General features: G+C 36.9%; 1 protein-coding gene across 3 annotated transcripts in view; it reads left to right on the top strand.

The window, feature by feature from the left end:
- The window catches only part of Gabrb2 (gamma-aminobutyric acid type A receptor subunit beta2), a 210,596-nt gene that overhangs the window by 70,606 nt on the left and 121,565 nt on the right, over window positions 1–18,425 (top strand). For all 3 annotated transcript variants that reach the window (XM_033761617.1, XM_010622247.1, XM_010622249.1), the window contains exon 5: window positions 4,411–4,631. In XM_033761617.1, the coding sequence (XP_033617508.1) occupies window positions 4,411–4,631 (221 nt within the window). The remainder of the gene's footprint in view (window positions 1–4,410; window positions 4,632–18,425) is intronic.

Here is an 18,425-nt window from a genome sequence, read left to right as displayed (position 1 = left end):
CTGATTCTTTGCTAAAAGAGAATGATACAGAAAAGTCACAAGCAATGGCAAAAGTGAAGTATTGTAGAGAATTCTACTTACAATGATTTGATATGCCTTTAGCATAATAATATGTCTTTTGTTAATGTTTGCTTATAAACTTAGAAAGTCATTTAGACTTCTGAATGAGATCAAAATGCGTAGATTGAGAAAACATTTCAGCTTTTTTTGCAGATGATTATATTTTTCTTATGAAAGCTATTCAGTGTTATAGCATAGAATGTTTTAAAAGTCATTCTTTTAAAATGATGTAAATACATTAGGCTGTGGAAATATCAGCCAAGGTTGGGAAATCTCAGGACTTCATGGAGATTAAAAGCCCATGTTTTAATTCAGAATTACCCAGGTATGCATAGAACTCCAAAAAGTATACCTGTGGGGCATTCATGTGTTCATTGTTTGTGCCCTGGGCAGTGTGCTGGTCTCTCATGTGGCATAGATGGTTAATACATGACTCTCTTATTTTTAAAAGCACAAGTAGGGCATTGTGAATTAAAAATAGAATTTTATGGGGTGAGGTGAAATCTCAGTGTTGTTCTCATCTGCATCTCTTGAATAACCAGTGACGTGGAACATTTTTTCATATATTTACTTGCTGCTCTTATTTCTTTGTCTGAGCAATGTCTGTTCATTTCAGATGCCCATTTTTGAATTGGGTCTTTATATTTAGGGGGGTTGGTTGTTTTGAGTTCTTTATATATTCTAGATAATAGTCCTTTGTCTTAGGAGCAGCTGTTAAAAAGTTTTTCCCATATTGTAGGTTGTCTCTTAGTTCTGCTGATGGTTTCTTTTGCAGTGCAGAAGCTTTTTAATAAGATGAGATCCCACTTGTTGATTCTTTCTGCTAATTCCTGTGCTACTGAGGATTTATTCATAAAGTCTTTTCCTATGCCAATGTCTTCCAGAGTTCTGCCTAACTTATCTTCCAGCAAGTTTAGTGTTGCTGTTTTAATATTTAGATCTTTAATCCACTTGGATTTTAATTTGGTGCAAAGAATGGCTGCTATCAAGAAATCACACAAGAACAAATGTTGGTGGGGTTGTGGGGAAAAAGGAACCCTTCTCCATTGTTGGTGGAAGTGCAGACTGGTGCAACCACTATGGAAGTCAATATGGAGATAGCTCAAAGAACTAGGATTAGACCCAGCCATCCCTCTGTTGGGTATCTTTCCAAAAGAATTTAAAGAATCATACCACAGTGATATATGCACACCCATGTTTATAGTGGCACAGTGTGTAAAAGCTAAAACTTGGAAACAGCCTACCTGTCCATCAGTTGGAAACTAGATAAAGAAAATGTGTTTTTTCTATAAAATGGAATACTACTCAGCCATAAAGAATGAGAAAGTAGAGTCATTCATAGGTAAATGGGTACATTTTGAGGATATACTTCTAAGTGAAATAAATAAGTCACATGTGTAAATACCAAATAGTTTCTCTGGTGTGAAAAACTAAAATAGTATTCAAGATCCTAACAGGTTAATTAGCAATGTGAAACAGGAAGAAAAGGACTAAAGGTGTAGGGACAGTGAGAAGAATAGGGGAAGGGGAATAAGGGAAAGGGAAAAAAATATGAGAAAACGTAAAAATGGAATTAAAGTCTTAGTAGGTGGGGAGGGGAAGACGGTGTGAAGGGAGGGTGGGGACAAGGGGACAAATGAGAACCAAGACCTGTCATGTAAAGGTACAAGTTCCCAGTAATGAATGTAACTGTACTGTCTACCTAGAATGTACCAATAAATACAATCAAAAAATAGAATTTTAATTATCTTTCTCAGATGAATATTTGGTACTTAGTCATTCAAATGAAGGCGAGAACAATTACATTGTACCCATAGGCCTCTCATGGATATGTAAATGTTTTATTCCTAGTATATTACGCTTGTAGTTTACAAATTTCATCTGAGTTGTGTGTTTATGTCCTATAATGTTCTGATTAGATCACATCTCTGTTAAAAGTACCATTTGTAGTTACCCACTTGCAAAGCGGAAGAGTCTTGCAAACATAGCCTAGAAACAGAGTGGAGAAATAGAGCTCAGACGCCAACACCATGGCTCCCTTTTGACTACCACATGCCGATCCATAATTCTGGGGTTAAAGGGGTCCCATGATGTGTTGGCTGTGGTACTGTTTAGATAACAAGTTAAAGAAATCTCTGTTTGAACATTAAAAATAGGGAATCCTAAAACTAAAAAGGAAAGTAAAAGAGAAAAGGCAATGATGTAACATTAAAGTAGTCCTTAATTCTGGAGATGAAAATGGTCCCTGAACATATTTAAATCGCTTCTCGCTCTTATAGTCTTATCTTATTCTTTTTTTCATTATTTAGAGAATACTGTATTAGTTTCTGTAATCAAACCTACGTAGATATGACCTTACATATTCAATACAGTGTGTTACCCCTGTACACATGGAAACAAAATAAAAAATAAAAATAAAAATAAATTAACATTTCTAGACCGATATGATTGTCCATTTCTGTACAATGCCAGCTCAACACAGTAAATTGGGATGACTTTTTTCAAAGTTGGCAGCACTGTTAAAGTTTCCCAAAATTCAATTAATATATATATGTATATATATATATTTATATTTATATAAAAAGACTAATAATAGTATGTTATGCATCGATAGCAGCAACAGCTTTTCCAGCTTCGGCAGTCATCTGAACAAAATTATAGACATTCAGCACATTCCATTAAAAAAAAAAAGAAATGAATAATATCCAGAAAACAGCAAAGTTCTGTTGCTGTTGTGGTACCTGGCACCATTTTTTCTATTAGCCTCTTAATCCTTATCTGGAAAGAGAACATTCTAGAGTAATATCATTAAATGTAGCTCTGATAAAGCACGGTCCCTACTATGTATCATAAAGCAGGTACTAGATATTTTACATTCATAGAGGTATGATACAGTACCATCCTACATCAATAATACTAGATTCAGTTTTGGTTTGAAATTTACTTTGTCTGCAAATAAGATTGCCACCCCTGTTTTTTTCTGGGCTCCTGTCACATGGAGAATTGTTTTCTAACTTTTCACTTTCAGTCTATGGGCTTCTTTTTGCACTAGGTGTGTTTCTTGTATACAACATATTGTTGGATTTTGCTTCTTATTCCATTTTGCCAGTCTATTTCTCTTGATTGGCGAGTTGAGGCCATTGACATTGCTGGTTATAACTGATATGTACTGACTTATGGGAGGGGGTGAAGGGAGGGCAGGGACAAGGGGAAAAAAATTAGAATCAAGACCTATTATGTAAACGTACAGAATCCCAATGATGAATGTAATTGTATTGTATACCTAGATTGTACCAATAAACTCAATAAAAAGAAAAAAAAATCTAGATAACAAGGAAGCTACCCAAGTCTCTGAAGTGTCACCTCCCCTGGGGAACTCACCTGGGTTAAACTGATTCCAATTCACATCTACAAGCTCTTGAAATTGCTATGACAGTAAATGAACCACTTTGTAACAAGTTATTGTAAATCTGTGTCTTCCGTTAAAGTGTAAATTTCCTGGGGCCATTTTTTTCTTGACTGCTCCAGCAGCACTGTCCTTGTGTGGAGGCCCCAGGGCTTCTCTTTCCTATTCTCCAGACTCCCCGACCTATGAATGCTGCAGGGCAACCAAGGACTCTCCTGAGAGTGGGGTATTCTCCCGAGAGCCAGTGGTGTGGGTGTTTCACCTGGTGTCAGCACAGGGCCCACTCTTTGGAGATAATCTTCTTTACAGTTCCAGCTAAATACTTTCTTCCCTGCTTTACTTCACTTGTAAAATATAGTATTACCTGATATTGTTTTGCTCATGTTTCCATAAGATGTTAATACATTTTCTTACAGTATTTAATTTGTCTTGTTTACCATCTTTATTCCAACTCTGCAACGATGCCCATCACATACTAGATGTAAATTAAACACTTGTTGAATGATCTATGAAGTCTTAGATTTGATGTGCTAGTTAAATTTTTTAGTAAACATAGAAATGATTATTACGTAACTATTTTTAAGGGGCATTTATATCCCATCTAAAATAACCCTGTATATTCTGATTTGTAAATACAAATTATTAATGGTTTAATTCTTAATACTATTCTTCCTGGGAAATACATAATAAACTTCACGTGGTCGTATTTCATATTTTGTGTATTTGTTTCATAATGCCTTCCATGGTGCATGTATGCACACACTAAGTGCTTAATAGCAATAGGTTTAATATACATGGATAGCATATGTTTATTCTCTATATACATAGTATATGTTTATGGTGTGTAGTTTTTTATGTCTATATGTCTATTAATGCTAAGGCGTTTGTCTACCCTTCACGCATGTTACAGCACAAAGTCACTGTGTTTCTCCTCACGTTCACAGGATTATACCTTGACCATGTACTTCCAACAAGCCTGGAGAGATAAGAGGCTGTCCTATAATGTAATACCTTTAAACTTGACTTTGGACAACAGAGTGGCCGACCAGCTCTGGGTGCCTGATACCTACTTCCTGAATGATAAGAAGTCATTTGTGCATGGAGTGACTGTCAAAAACCGCATGATCCGCCTGCATCCAGATGGCACCGTCCTTTATGGCCTCAGGTCTGTAGTGCTCATTTTAAAATTTAACTTTTTCTGAACAAAACAGTTTCTGCTTTTTATTGGAAGGGAATATATTGTGCTTTCCCTCATTCCTCCTGCAATTTTGCTGATAAAGCGTTAAGCCTCCTATCCTGCACTTATCCTAGAGCTTAGGGTAGCATGTTTACAAAGGGACTTAACATCAGCTAATACTCTTTGTTCTGCGAATTATCTTCCAGTATCCGCAGCTGACCCTAAAAGCTGTTTTCTTCAAGGAATATAGGTAAACGGTCTGAAAATAGGTGAGAAATGGGGTTTGTTTAAAATGGGGAAAAAAAATCACACATGCCACATGATTGTTTGAACACGGCCAGTGCTGTTGACAAATTGCTCCTGAGCTGGCTGAAGTGGGTCATAGTTCTCACTGAGAAATGGGGTTTGTTTAAAATGGGGAAAAAAATCACACATGCCACATGATTCTTTGAACACGGCCAGTGCTGTTGACAAATTGCTCCTGAGCTGGCTGAAGTGGGTCATAGTTCTCTGGCAACAGGAAAGCTTATTGTGCCCTGCCACCCTCCAGTGTGCAATCTGACTTGCAGATACATAAAGTAGTTACATCATGTTGATCATTACAGAATCTAAATCTTAAATATATGTCCATGTCAGTAAAGAATTATGATGCATTGGTATTTGGGTGATGACAGTTTGTAAAGATAATTTTTTTTCTTATTTTATACTAAAAGCAACAGATCATTTCTGGGGAAAAAATTGAAGAACAGATACATATTTCATTCTGAAAATATTTGAGTATAGAGAATATCTCTGTGTTATAGAAGCAATTTTGACATTCTTAATCACCTCTGATGTATTCTGTTTTATGTAAATTACATATTTTGATTACCTTATGATAACAATGACAATAACAATACTATTATTCATTGACAGACTGTTAGGGACTAGACACTGAACTAAATTCCTTGCATCCATTAGTATTCAACTCCCCGTGTTTCACCAACTACAGTTTCATTTTCTGCACTTTCCGGTATCCAATTATTAAATGGAAATTTATTTATCTAAAATTATTAAATGGAAAATTCTAGAAATAAACTACAGGTTTTAAATTGTGTGCTACCCTGAGTAGCATGGTCAACTCTTAGCTACTTTGTTATCCTGTTTTACCTGGGACAGGAATCATCCCTTTGTTCAGTGTATTCATGCAGTTCACGCTACTCCAGTAAGCACTAGTTCTTTAGTAGCCCTCTTGGGCTTTGGGTAGGCTGATGTAGCAGACAGTGCTTGCATTTATGTAATATAATGCTTAGTTTTTCAGTAATGACCCCAGAGTACAGAGTAGTGATACTCTCAATTCAGATATACTACAGAGAAGTTCCAGTGCTTTTGAAGTGAATAGGTAAATATTTTTGACCTAATAAAAGAAAAAAACATCGTATGTTAAGATTGCTGAGATCTATAGTAAGAATGAACTTTTAACTGTGAAATTGTGAAGGATAAACAAATTAGTGCTAGTTTTATTCTCACATCTCAATCTGCAAAATTTATACCCATGAACAGTACGTGAAAAGTTCTCCATTAACATGGAAAAGGTATCAAATTGGGGGTAGACTGGGCATCTTCCTGAGGTAGAGACATCATAGTACAGTGACAGGTACATACCCGTATTCACAGCAGTACAATTCGTAGTAATGAAAGCTTGGAAGTGGCCTTCAGATCCATCAACAGACAAATCGGTAAAGGAATAATAAAGATGTGCGCTTTGCACACAGTAAACTTTACAGAATGATACATCTGAGTCCTATGTATGAAATTGGGTGGCACCTTGAAGCCACAATGTTAAGTAAAATAAGTGAAACACGCAAAGTTAAATAGTGCATGGTTTCTTTTATGTGAGAAACGCAAATATGAATAAAAGGTTGATAAAAAGAAGCGGGGAGATGGATCTTTTGAAAAAGGGAAGGAGACCAAGAAATAGAGCATGAGGGTGGGAGGATGGGAAGAGGACATAAAAAGAATAAAGATGTGTAATGTACATGCACCACCTCCCCACAGTGAGTGCACCCTTATGTGCTGCAAACATGAACTGTTACAAATGGTGGGTAGGAGACAGGAATGGAAATCATGTTCTGATCGACTGCATAATGTTGTGTGAATAAGCACTCAGCCTATTGAAGATATTGGCAAGGTCATGCTTGTGATGTATAACACCGAGCCATTTGCTTCAACAAAGGGATGGTTACACAGATTTAGCAATAAGCTTGGACTGAGCAAGTAAAAAGAAACTATTAGCGAAGCGGTGCCTGCTAATGAAGAAGCTGCTGCCATCTTTCTGGCACAGTTGAAGAAGTTGGTTAAGGAGAATGGATAGCCTCTGACACAAGTCTGCAACTGCAGTGAATCTGAGCTCTTCGGGAAGAAGATGTCCAGTAGAACCCACGTGCAAAAAGCATAAATGAGGCATCAGGGCATGAAACAGAACCAATTAACCCTGGTTCTGTGTGGCAATATTTCATGGTACAAGATAAAGTCAGGTGTCATGTCCAGAATGAAGAATGAATTTACTGTCCAAAAGAAAAGTAAACTATGGTTGTCCGGAGGCATAATCAGAAAGCACAAACACTAATGTTGAGTAGAATAGTTCCATGAATGTTTCTTCTCTGAATTAAGAATGTGCATACTTGGAAGAAGTGTTGAAATGTGAAGACCTATAACAGCAGTCAGTATAATATGCAGTATAATAATAACAGTGTGCCTGGGTATTCTGAATCTATTTAGTATAAAAATAAAAATGCCCAATGTGTATTTTCACCTCAAAATAGAAGTCCGTTGCTTTAGTCCCTTGGCTGGAACATTTCTCCATTTGTCAAGGCCATATGCTCTCACCTGACGTTTAACTGCATTTAATCAGTACCAGATGCAAACCTTAATCTGAACATAATGTGGTAATGGAAATAGTTCATTATTCCTGATAAAATAATTTTAATCAAAGCTACAACTGATGAATTAAAAACAGACACTATAAAGGCCTTCTGGAATAATTGAGGGGATGAAATCCTGAATTATTTTAAAGGCTTCCCAGGGACTGATGGAGATGTTAGGAAAATCATTCACAGGGCAAAGCAAATTAGCTGAGAAATGGTTTCCAACATGCTTGGTGAAGACACGGAATGACATTTTGCCGGCCATCAAGAAACATTAGCAACTAAGGATCTGGAAGAACTTGTAGGGTTGTCTGCAGAGGAAAAGGAAGACAGAGACATCACCTTTTTATATGATGAGTTTCCCCAAGTTTTGGCAAACAAAAAATCTTCAGCTATCCAGGATCACAAACCACTGACGTTTCCACCTGACTTGTATTCATTGACATTCATGGCCTGATGACTGATGCAGAAAAACCCAAGGCAGATGGCCATTTGGTCTGTCAGAAGGTCAATATTAGAATAGTGTGATGTCACAATGCCTGTGTCACTCACCTCATCTTATATGTAGGCTTTCTGTCAATTTACGTCATCTTCACAAGGGTGTACGCAGTATAATACTTTGAAAAAGACCACATCTCCTTAATCATAGTATGTGGTTACAATTTTTCTATTATTGTTTTTAATAATCTCTTACTATGCCAGAATTTATTCATAAAACTTTACCGCAGCTATGTATAAGAAGAAAAAAATACAGTCTTTGCAATATTTGGCACTATTTGCAATATTCAGGAAGAGATGGAACTCTTCATTGTTCTGCATTGTTCTTTAGGCCCTGGAAAGATGGGAATAAAAGACAGTAGGGCCCACCTAAGAGAGCCTAGAAATAAAGAAGGAAGTTTAGATGGAAACAGTTTTCACTAAATCCTAAGATATAAACTTTATTTTTCAGTGTTTCAGTGATAAAATAAAGCATTAATAAGAGCAGGGGAGACTGCCATGGAAGATGCAGCCTTAGGTCTCGTGGTTCACATCAGTTCCAGTTTGCTACAAAATGATTTGCTTTACAGGCTCCTAGCACACACACCGGGGCTCTGGAAAGAACTAGCAGTATGAGTAACACGGATTGAAAGCAATCATCCAGCCTAGATGTGGAAGGCTGGGACAAGAAAAGCTTTAAAGATAAAGTCACTCTGCCCAAGAAACAGGATAGGATGATTTGCAATCCATATCTCTGAATTCAAAGCAGAAGCTAAGGTGATCACCACCTATCCCACCGTCACACTGAGCCACACAAAGGTGGACGGGAAAATAGGAGGGAGAGAGTGTCAGTCACATTATCTGAATAGTCTCCTTGCATGAAGCTTTGTCAGTGAAATCTTCAAGTATTAAAACACAGCAAATAGAGAAAACATGATGGCAATATATTAATGCTTGTTGAATTGTATGGTGAGTGTTTCAGAAGCCTACAAACTCAAGATGTGAGATGTGTATAGCCGTGGCATGATACTTTTAATGTCTCTGATGTGGAGAATCACCTTTACACACATGTACTTGGAGTCTTTGTGTCTGAGGATGAAGGTGTCGCATTGCAGAGGATGTGTGGCATGAGGGGTGGCCTCCAGGACCACGGAAAGCCAGGCTGAGCCACAGTCCAGAGAGGTGAAGCCAATGCCCTTTAGCTCTAATGCCTTCCTAATTCTTTACAAAATTTTCTTTCTCCAAGAGCATACCCACTGCTTCTGATTGTACATGAGTGCTCGGTCTGCTTGTGGTGATTGTTTGCTTTGGGTTAGCAAGAGTCTTGAATGTAACACACTAGCTGCTCAGCAGCAAGCTTGCGTTAAGGAACAGTGACTTTGAAGAGTTTGGAGGAGGTCAGAGATGGAGTTTTAGAAATATGGAAAATCGTTTAGGCCCCACCACTTACAGTCTAAGTTCTGACAGCTATCGTTCTGATTGGATCTCTTTCCTTATGTCCAAAAGCACAGGGCTCCAGCTTACTATCACTTACTGTATTGTTCAACTTGATAAGCATTATTTTTTTTTAATTTTAGTACGAGGAATCGAACTTGGGACCTTGGGACCCTGTGATTGTGAGGCAGGTGGCGGCACCACTGAGTTAAATCCCCAACCTCTTGATAAGCATTTTAAATGCTCAGCAAATAGTCTTATGCTGTGCACATAAGAAAAATGAATACAATTTGGCCGTGCAACCAATTTCTTTAATAAAGAATAATGGTGCTGGGATTTGGGTTTCAGTTTGGAACTTGTCACTTCTTTTTGAACCTTCATCATATTCTCCAGGGGTGGATTAAATGATTTATATTTTGTTATAACCCAATCATCTATCCATTAGTGATTGCTGAAAATGAAACATCAGAGTAGGAAATGAAATGATATATTTGGAGTAGCATACTAATAGGTGTTAGTAAGTGATTGATGTTATTTAATACTGATAAGTGCATGCCTGGGTTGGTGCAGTAGTTTTATCTATTATTTGCTCCTTATTCTGTTCAACAAAATACTAGGTACTTTGTTTAGAATAAGACTCGTGAGCATGAGTGAGTGGATTAAAGGGAACAACAACAAAAGCCTCGGGATGTAGGGCTGGAATGAAATGGAAAGTACTATAGAAAATTCACAGGATTGTCGGTGTCGAGGGCACACGTGTGTGGTGGAGCCAGCTGTCTCCAGACATTGCATATAGCAACTGGAGGGCGGGATGGGAGACATGGATGTCCCGCCTCAGACCCAGGTGATTGTGACTACCTCCAAACTCTGCCCTGTGGCTACAGATACTTTGATTACTCAGGTGTTGTGTGGTTCCTCATAAACCAAGTCATTCCTTTTTGTTATGTCTTATTACACGTCTACCTTCACAGCTTCATTTGATGAGTCGTAAGAATAAGAATGATACAATGCTTTTTCATACTTAAAATTATAACGTAAGGCTGAAGAATAATGAAATCCTCAAATATAGAGCCTCCTATTAAGGCTGCTATAACAAAATTCCATATCGTACTGGGTGTGTGTGATCAACGACAGAAATGCTCTTCTCACAGTTCCGGAGGCCAAGAAGAAGGTGTCAGTAGACTCTGTCTGATGAGCATCATTTCACCAGTCAGAGAAGACGCCTTCCTGCTTCGTCTTCAGCTAGTAAAGATGAGAGGCAGTGCTCTGGAGAGTCTTTGACAAGGTTGCTGCTCCCATTCAGGAGACCTCTGCCTTCAGGATATAGTCACCTCCCCTGCAGCCCCACCGCCCACTAGTGATACAGAAGTGATAAGGTTCAGTGGGACACACACAGCCCCTGGCCTCTCCTTCTCTCTTGGCTGTTGCAGTTAGCTCAGTCATCCAGATCTGATAATAAGAACAAAAGCTTTTTGTATTTTACCATACTTTGTAGAGATTTCTATCAAGAAATAATAGCCACACACAAGAAAGAGTATTTCTGAGCAAGTAACTAAGCTGCAGAAGTAGAAATAAAAGAGTCTTTGACTGATTAGGCACAAGAGGTCCTAGAAATTTGTAAGGCAAGGATTTTGAGCAAAGTGGATGGGATTCAGTTTGCAAATTATGGGGACTCATATCAGATTATTATCAGATTTCAGAATATTTCAAGAAGGAATGAAAGAAAAAGTATGATGTTGACTTGACCATCATACATAGTGGTACATGTGTATAATTCAGATTGTCATTTACTTAAAATAACATTTTTTTTATTTGTTCATTTGTTTTTTGAGAAAGGTTTTCATTTTGTGCTTCAGGCTACTCACTGTGTAGCCCTGGCTGGCCCCAAACTCATGGAGATCCCCCTGCCTCAGCCTCCCAAGTGTTGAAATTACAGGTGTGCACCACCATGTTTTTATTAAGTATCAAAAGCTAATGAATAATTATAATGGACAGGAACTCAGAAGACCAAGCCTTCTAGTCTTAAATTAGTGATTCATGTATTCACTTATTTAGGTAATTTCTAAATGTTTATTCTTTCTCCCAAAAGCCCCTGTAATTTTGCTGTTGGTGTATTTCCATTTAGAGTTACCAATTCATTATGAATATAACAATATTTAGTACAGTATTTCAGTGCTCTGGATATGGCATTTATCTCTTTGAAAAAAATCTGTTTCATTAAGATAGCAAAAACAATTATCATATTCAGATATGAAAAAAGCAGTCAACCTGAGTTATCAATTAATGGAATCTTTGCATAATCATAACTGTGCACATTTTTATAAAAGCTTTTAATTTATTTCAAAATCAGACAGTTTATTATTTTGCCAAGTCGTTAATAGGCTACATCATACTTTATCACTTTATTTTTTTAATTGAGTTTATTGGTATATTCTAGGTATACAGTACAGTTATATTCATTACTGGGATCTTGTACCTTTTACTTTATCCTTTAAAAGTTGTTCAGTAAGCACAAAGACACACTCATCCACTTATGTGCAGTGATACATATTTTTCTTGATAATTCAGAAAATATTGTTTTGAAAACTTTATTATGAAAATAAAAATGCTAACAATGTACTTAGTATTTTAATGAGGAATAGGCAAAGCTCCTTGTGACACAGTTTATAATGTAAGTGTTGTGTTGTAATTTGCTATTTCATTTGCTAAAGAAATGACTGAGAAGATGTCCTGATGACAGTTTTACTGGGACCATTGTTCTGGAAGGAAACAGCTTTCCTGCCTGTCAGCTGTAGCTGCCCGATTTCAAAATGTCTGTTGGTGTCTTTTGTGTGAGAAGGGAGGCTCTGACTTCATGTCTGTATACCCCCCATACATAACACTAGGCAGAAGCTTGTCACTTCTAATAAAAGGTTCACATTTTTAAGGGAAGATTCAGCAGGAAGAAGAAAGCAATTCAACTACCTCCTTCTATGTAAGTTCTGTCACTGGAAAAATGGCAAAGGACAGTTAGCCAGGGATGATTTCAGACGGACAAGGTTTTATTAATTGTATCTTCTTTCTCTAAAGTTTTTATTATGAGATAACTGAGTAGCTAGTTCCACACTGCAGTGTAGTCTATTAAACATTAATATATCCGTTTTTACCTTGGGTTTCCTAATTGGTTTAATTTATTTTTATAGTGATATTGAGTGAATATATTTTGTCACACAGAGCAAAAAAGGCTTTGTTAAGATTATCCGTCCCTCTGGCTAGAATGTGAGAAACTATTCTCTAGATTTCTTAGCCTTCAAACGTGGAAAAAAGATCACCTCCTACTTCCCCCTGTGTGGAACAAGAGGCCTGCAGTCTAGCATTTCAAGAGCAGCAGTTGATTTTTAAAACATATTCCTTTGCTGTAATTATTCACTATAGGAATATTTTGTCATTATTTACTATAAGATAAAGTTATACAGATGAAAATAAATGCAATTGGGGCAATTTCTGACATCGTCAATTTCACCTGTTATTTAGTTTTTGTTGATTTTTGAGTTTTTTAATTTTATTATTATGTTGTACATAATGATACGTAATGATTGTATTCATCATGGGGAATTGGTCCACATATGTAACACAACTGAATTCTTTTCACATCCTCTTCCCTTCCCTCTTGACTTCTCCTTCTTTCCCTTGGTTTCCTTCACATTTGAAAAAAAAAACCCATCTCCCTGTTTCCTATTACTTATTTTTTTTTTAATTGAGTTTATGGGTACATTTTAGGAAACAGTACAGTTACATTCAGTGTTGGGATCTTGTACGTCTACAAGACAGGTCTCGGTTCTCATTTTTCCCCTTACCTCTGCCCTCCCTTCACCCCTCCCCATCTACAAACACTTTATTTCCATCTTTTCATTATCTCACATTTTTTTTCTTTTCCCTTATTACCCTTCCCGTACCCCTCCCACCTTCCCTACACCTTTAGCCCTTTCACCTCTTTTAAAGGGAGATTTATAGCAGAGAGCAGTTGTACCTAACATCCTATAGAAATTCATGCAAAAACTAGTCCTAACTTCCAATCCAGGGAGTGTTCTTGATTTCCTTGATGCTATTAGTTCTTACAGTGTTATTTGGTTACTTAGAGTCATCATTGCCTGATCGACATTATTCAAAACCAAATCAACAGTAGGAGGATCAGAAACCATCATCCTTCATACCTTCGAAACGGAGTCTGTATATATTTAACAATCCTAGAAAATAATCCAGGACTCTCTTCATTGTAGCATTTTGCTGGCTTTTCAAATGAAAAAAAAAAATGTAAAAGGGAAACAGAGGTCTGCTAACCTTCCTTTTTTAAACTATTGCCGATTCATCATGTTATAACGGTCAGTGAGTCTCCTTTACTGAAACCTAAATGTATCCCTAGTTGTCCTCATCTGCCCTGATTTCAGTAGAAGCCAAGTTAGCTGTGGCTGTTTGCAGAGTTGGAAAAAAAAATCTGGTAAAGGGAACTTCTGCAAAAAATGGAACGATCATAATGATCATAATCCACAGACTTCCAAGCAGAGAAGCTGATGTGCTCCTAGGAAAGATAGGGTGTGTGTGTGTGTGTATCCCAGGCTCGAAGAATGAACAGATAGTGTCACTCGTGGCAAAGAGAAGCACTGGAACCCACTGGTGACGTCCTACTCACAGGCCGTGAAAAGATACGTGTACAGCATTATTACACATAGCACATTCAGTGTGCAACTTGCATCTTCCTGATTTCACTAGGTGCAAACCCTCTGGGTCATCAAAATACTGCAAATGCGGGAGAACATTAGGCCTGATTTTTATTTGATTTGCTTTATGTTATTTTAAATAAAGTATTTTGCAGTGGATATTTAAAACTCTTGCTGTTACGTGCATGTGAGTGTGGGTATGTGCATATGCAAGTGTATATATCACCATTTATAGTAGGTATATATAAAAAATCTATAGATTTACATGTGATAGTTATATACATGTCTGTATTGATTTACATGTGATATACATATATATCAACAATATTGCATATTCGTATCAACAACATATTTTTTTCTTACATTAAATATAAATAATCACCAAAGGGACTTCCATATATCAAATAATTCTCATCATTAAAGACTACATTTTCTCTAATCACATTTGGAGAAACATTTGTATCCCTCCAGTATTAAAAAATTAGTGAATTTTGATGCAGCTTTTGTTGGCATCTTGCTTAGAAATAGGCAAAATACAGAGTTAGACTTAGTCTTATAATGAGATGACTTACTACAGGCTTTTACTTAGAGAATTACCTGTTCAAAGCAAATAGAAATGTAAACTTGTTTAAGTAAGATAGTGGTAGTAGTAGTAGTAGTAAAATTTATGGAGTTCTTTGAAAATTTCATACACTGAATTATCATATTTTCATTAAACACTCCTGGCAGGCTGACAGTTATGGTCTCTCCATTTTATAGTTGAGGAAATTGAGGTTTTGGTGAGAGTAAGTAATTTGTTAATGAGCTCCAGTGCTCAGAATGACACTCAAAGCCCATGATCTCAGCCAACAATATGAAAAGATACACTGCCTTTCCACATAGATAATCAAGGCTCTTGAGAAACCAGGTACTGAAAATGTTGATTGGAGGAAAAAATATCCATTCTCAAGGACCTTGAGAGGAAATTTGAATATTCCTTAATCATCCTGTTTAGAGAGACGTTGTAGTCACAATTTAGAAAAGAATATGGGTTTCCCAGTTTTAAACAAGATTCCACAATGGGGAAGGAACTATGAGCTAGTTTTGGTGATTCATACCTATCTTCATAAATAAATTAATGCAGTGTATTTATCATATGTGACCAATGTGGTCACTCCTTTTATCCTTTTTATTTGAAGGGATTTCTCTTATGCAACTCCTTCAATATTACAAATCATTTTTGTTTTACATTGAACACCCAGGTTCAAGGTAAAGCTAGATGCACTATTTTGGGGGGATAGGAATTTGGGGACTCTGTTTTATTTAAAAATTATACACCCATATTTTGGATATGATGAGATCTACAGACTAGGGAAAGTGACCACCACTGTAACATTAGTTTATTTTTGTTTAATTAACCAAAGATGCAAAACTACTGAATTAGAAAAGACCATTTGGAACTTTTCAGAATGACTTCTAAGGCTCCCAGAAACACTGAATGTCACCACACAGCTACCCTGATCATAAGGTAATTTTCTGGATTGAAGAAGCTAATTTTTACTTTGTAAGCCAGGAAAAAAAATACCCAAATAACTTGTAGCTCTAACCTTAGTGCTGAACATTTAGAAAGTACCTTTGCCTCCCAGACTATTGGGCAAGATCCCAAAGTACAAGGAAGAGAATCTGTATGTTGTGTAAGTGGTTATTATATTTAATTCAGCCTTATTTGTCATGGAGAAGAAAAACTAGAAGATAAAAAATTGCCCAGCTTATTTTAATTACCTCCAAAAATTTTTGTCAAAAGTCTCTAGTAAACACTGAATTATTTTCTTTGCTATGTGAGTGGTAGGCAAAGGTTTCCAACCTATCTCTCCCTGTTTACAAAGAGCGCAAGTTTTCTCTCTGGAAGGCAAACCAGTGTAATAGGTTAATGGCTCAAATCACATTCACCATGTTATGAAATGCTCAAGTTGTTTTCCTTCTGAGAAGCATCTCATTATCTGCACTCTTATGGATGGAATAAAAGGCAACAAAATGCTAAATGGCTATAAATCCTTAGAGGAAGATACTAATTCTGTGTTGGATTGTTCTCACTAGCCATAATGGAGAAAATAATTAGGACTTTACATATTAGCAGCTGTAATAGGCTGACGACTAAGGGAAACTATTGAAGAGAGGAGAATACAGAACAAAGATTCTTCTGACTTCAAAGTCCTAGCAGCATCTGCACATTTTACATCATTGTATAATGAGGCCAAAGAACATAAAACCATTGGTGTAGCCGTATTTCAGAGGGTTGTGAACGTGGGTTTCGGAGTGACTACCGTGTTTCAAGTCCTGTATTACAAAGTAGCTCCTTCCCAACTTTCTGAGCTTTGGCTCTCTTGTGAGTAAAACAATGCTTAATAGTACCTACCTTATAGATTATTGGGAGAATTAAGTGAAAAAAAATGCTTCTAAAGCATTCAGTAGTGATTTGGCCCACATTCAATTGTTCTTAAAGACAGGTGCCATTATAGGCATCACCACATATACCTAACCTTGAACTGCTTTCCTTTTGCCCATTATGATAAATGAGGAATGATTTTTTGGAAATCCTTATTATTTAGCAGCACTATGGCAAGGTGTGCGCACCAAGACAAATAACGCATCCAGTCTCTGGGACTCAGACACATGGTGGTTAATGGGGAAGAAGATCTATATACAGCGATATGAAGTAGTGTAAGATAAGTAAACAAAAGCCAAACTCTACATTCAACATCCTGGGGCTTGATTTTACTGTCTTCCTGCCTTTTTGGAAATTAACAGCTCTACTTTGGAAATAATACCCTTTGTCTTACAAGAATGTGGTCAAAAGCAAATAATAAGTCCCTTCCTTTTTGCAGGAAGGGATATTGAAGCTTAACAGTATTGTTCAATGTATCACAACTTCATGGTAAAACTATGGATTCTAAGTTTGTATGACTCCAAACCCTGAGCTCTTCATGTTGTATTCATGGTTTTATTTTCTTTAATATATATTAAAGGGCCTAATGTATGCTATGCAACCAAGCACTCTATTATTAGTCAGCTACATTCCCAATCCTGTTGTAAAGTTTAGAGACATAACCTTGCTAAGTTACTCAAGCTAACCTCAGACTTGCAATCCTCCTGCCCCAAACTTTTGAAGAGCTGGGATTACACACCACAACATGTGGCTTTTAATGGGTTTTAACACGAAAAATAATACCTGTATTGATTTAGTTGTGGAAGGACGCAGAAATAGTCTGAATTTTTATAAGAGTAATAGTGAATATAAGTGCTCTGGCACATAGTTTTCTAAAAAGAAGATGGAGAACCTATTAGTAACATTATGTTTAATGAAAGAGGCTTATTGTAGTCAAGTGAATTATTGAATTTAATTTATGTCTGCATCAATCCATCCAATCAACCTTTGTAGGGAACAAGGAAAGCGGACTTTAGCAGAACTCCTGTTGTGAGTCCTGGTCTGCTGTGAGCCAGGACAACACAAGGCAAATTAAGGATTAAAGATAGGAAATTAGACTTGATCTATGGATCAAGGTGGAAACTAGACCTGATTAATGCTGCCATTGGTAGCAAAGATGAAGGCATCTTGAGCTCACCACTATTTATTGGGTTCATAGGAAGTATCAGATGTCTCTGAGGGTGGTTGTAATCCTAAAACCATAAGGTTCTTATGCGGATGAGTGTCTTATGTTGATTAGGATGACAAGATGAAGAAAGATACTCTTACAACAATAGGTGGGATGAATTAAGCTAATAAGGAATTTGTCCCTCCCCCGGGGAAACCTTTCCACTCCGTTCTAAAAGAAGCAGGATGTCTTTAGCTAATGTAATCTTGCCCCTCAATATGACAGCATCACAGGACCATTGAAGTCTCTGCTGTGACCAGAGGCAAAAATGGAGTTATGTTTCTGAATGTTGTAGTCAGCCTGTAGACAAGAGGACTAGGATAATTTAATTATGAAATGAATTTTCCCAATAATTATGTAAAATTGCTCCCGAGAAACCCCCAAGTTAACATCTCTTGTTATTGTAGGAGGGGGATAGGGGATGTAGAAATGTGTAAGTCAAACACAATGCCTAACTCTAGAAGCTTGTAGTACTCAGGGAAACGTATAAACCAGCAGATAAAAAGACATTTCATAATAAAAACTAGGCTTCTCAGTTGTGATGAATTTGATGAAGAAAATTAAACAGGTCGATCTAATAGCATGACTGGGAAAGAGACACAGAATCCGACTTTCAGAGGTAACCTGATTAGAGCT

This window comes from Fukomys damarensis, unplaced genomic scaffold, assembly GCF_012274545.1.
Source record: "Fukomys damarensis isolate Sample0158 unplaced genomic scaffold, DMR_v1.0_HiC HiC_scaffold_9, whole genome shotgun sequence".
NCBI classification, from domain to species: Eukaryota; Metazoa; Chordata; class Mammalia; order Rodentia; family Bathyergidae; genus Fukomys; species Fukomys damarensis.
This window is presented reverse-complemented; position numbering and strand designations above follow the sequence as displayed.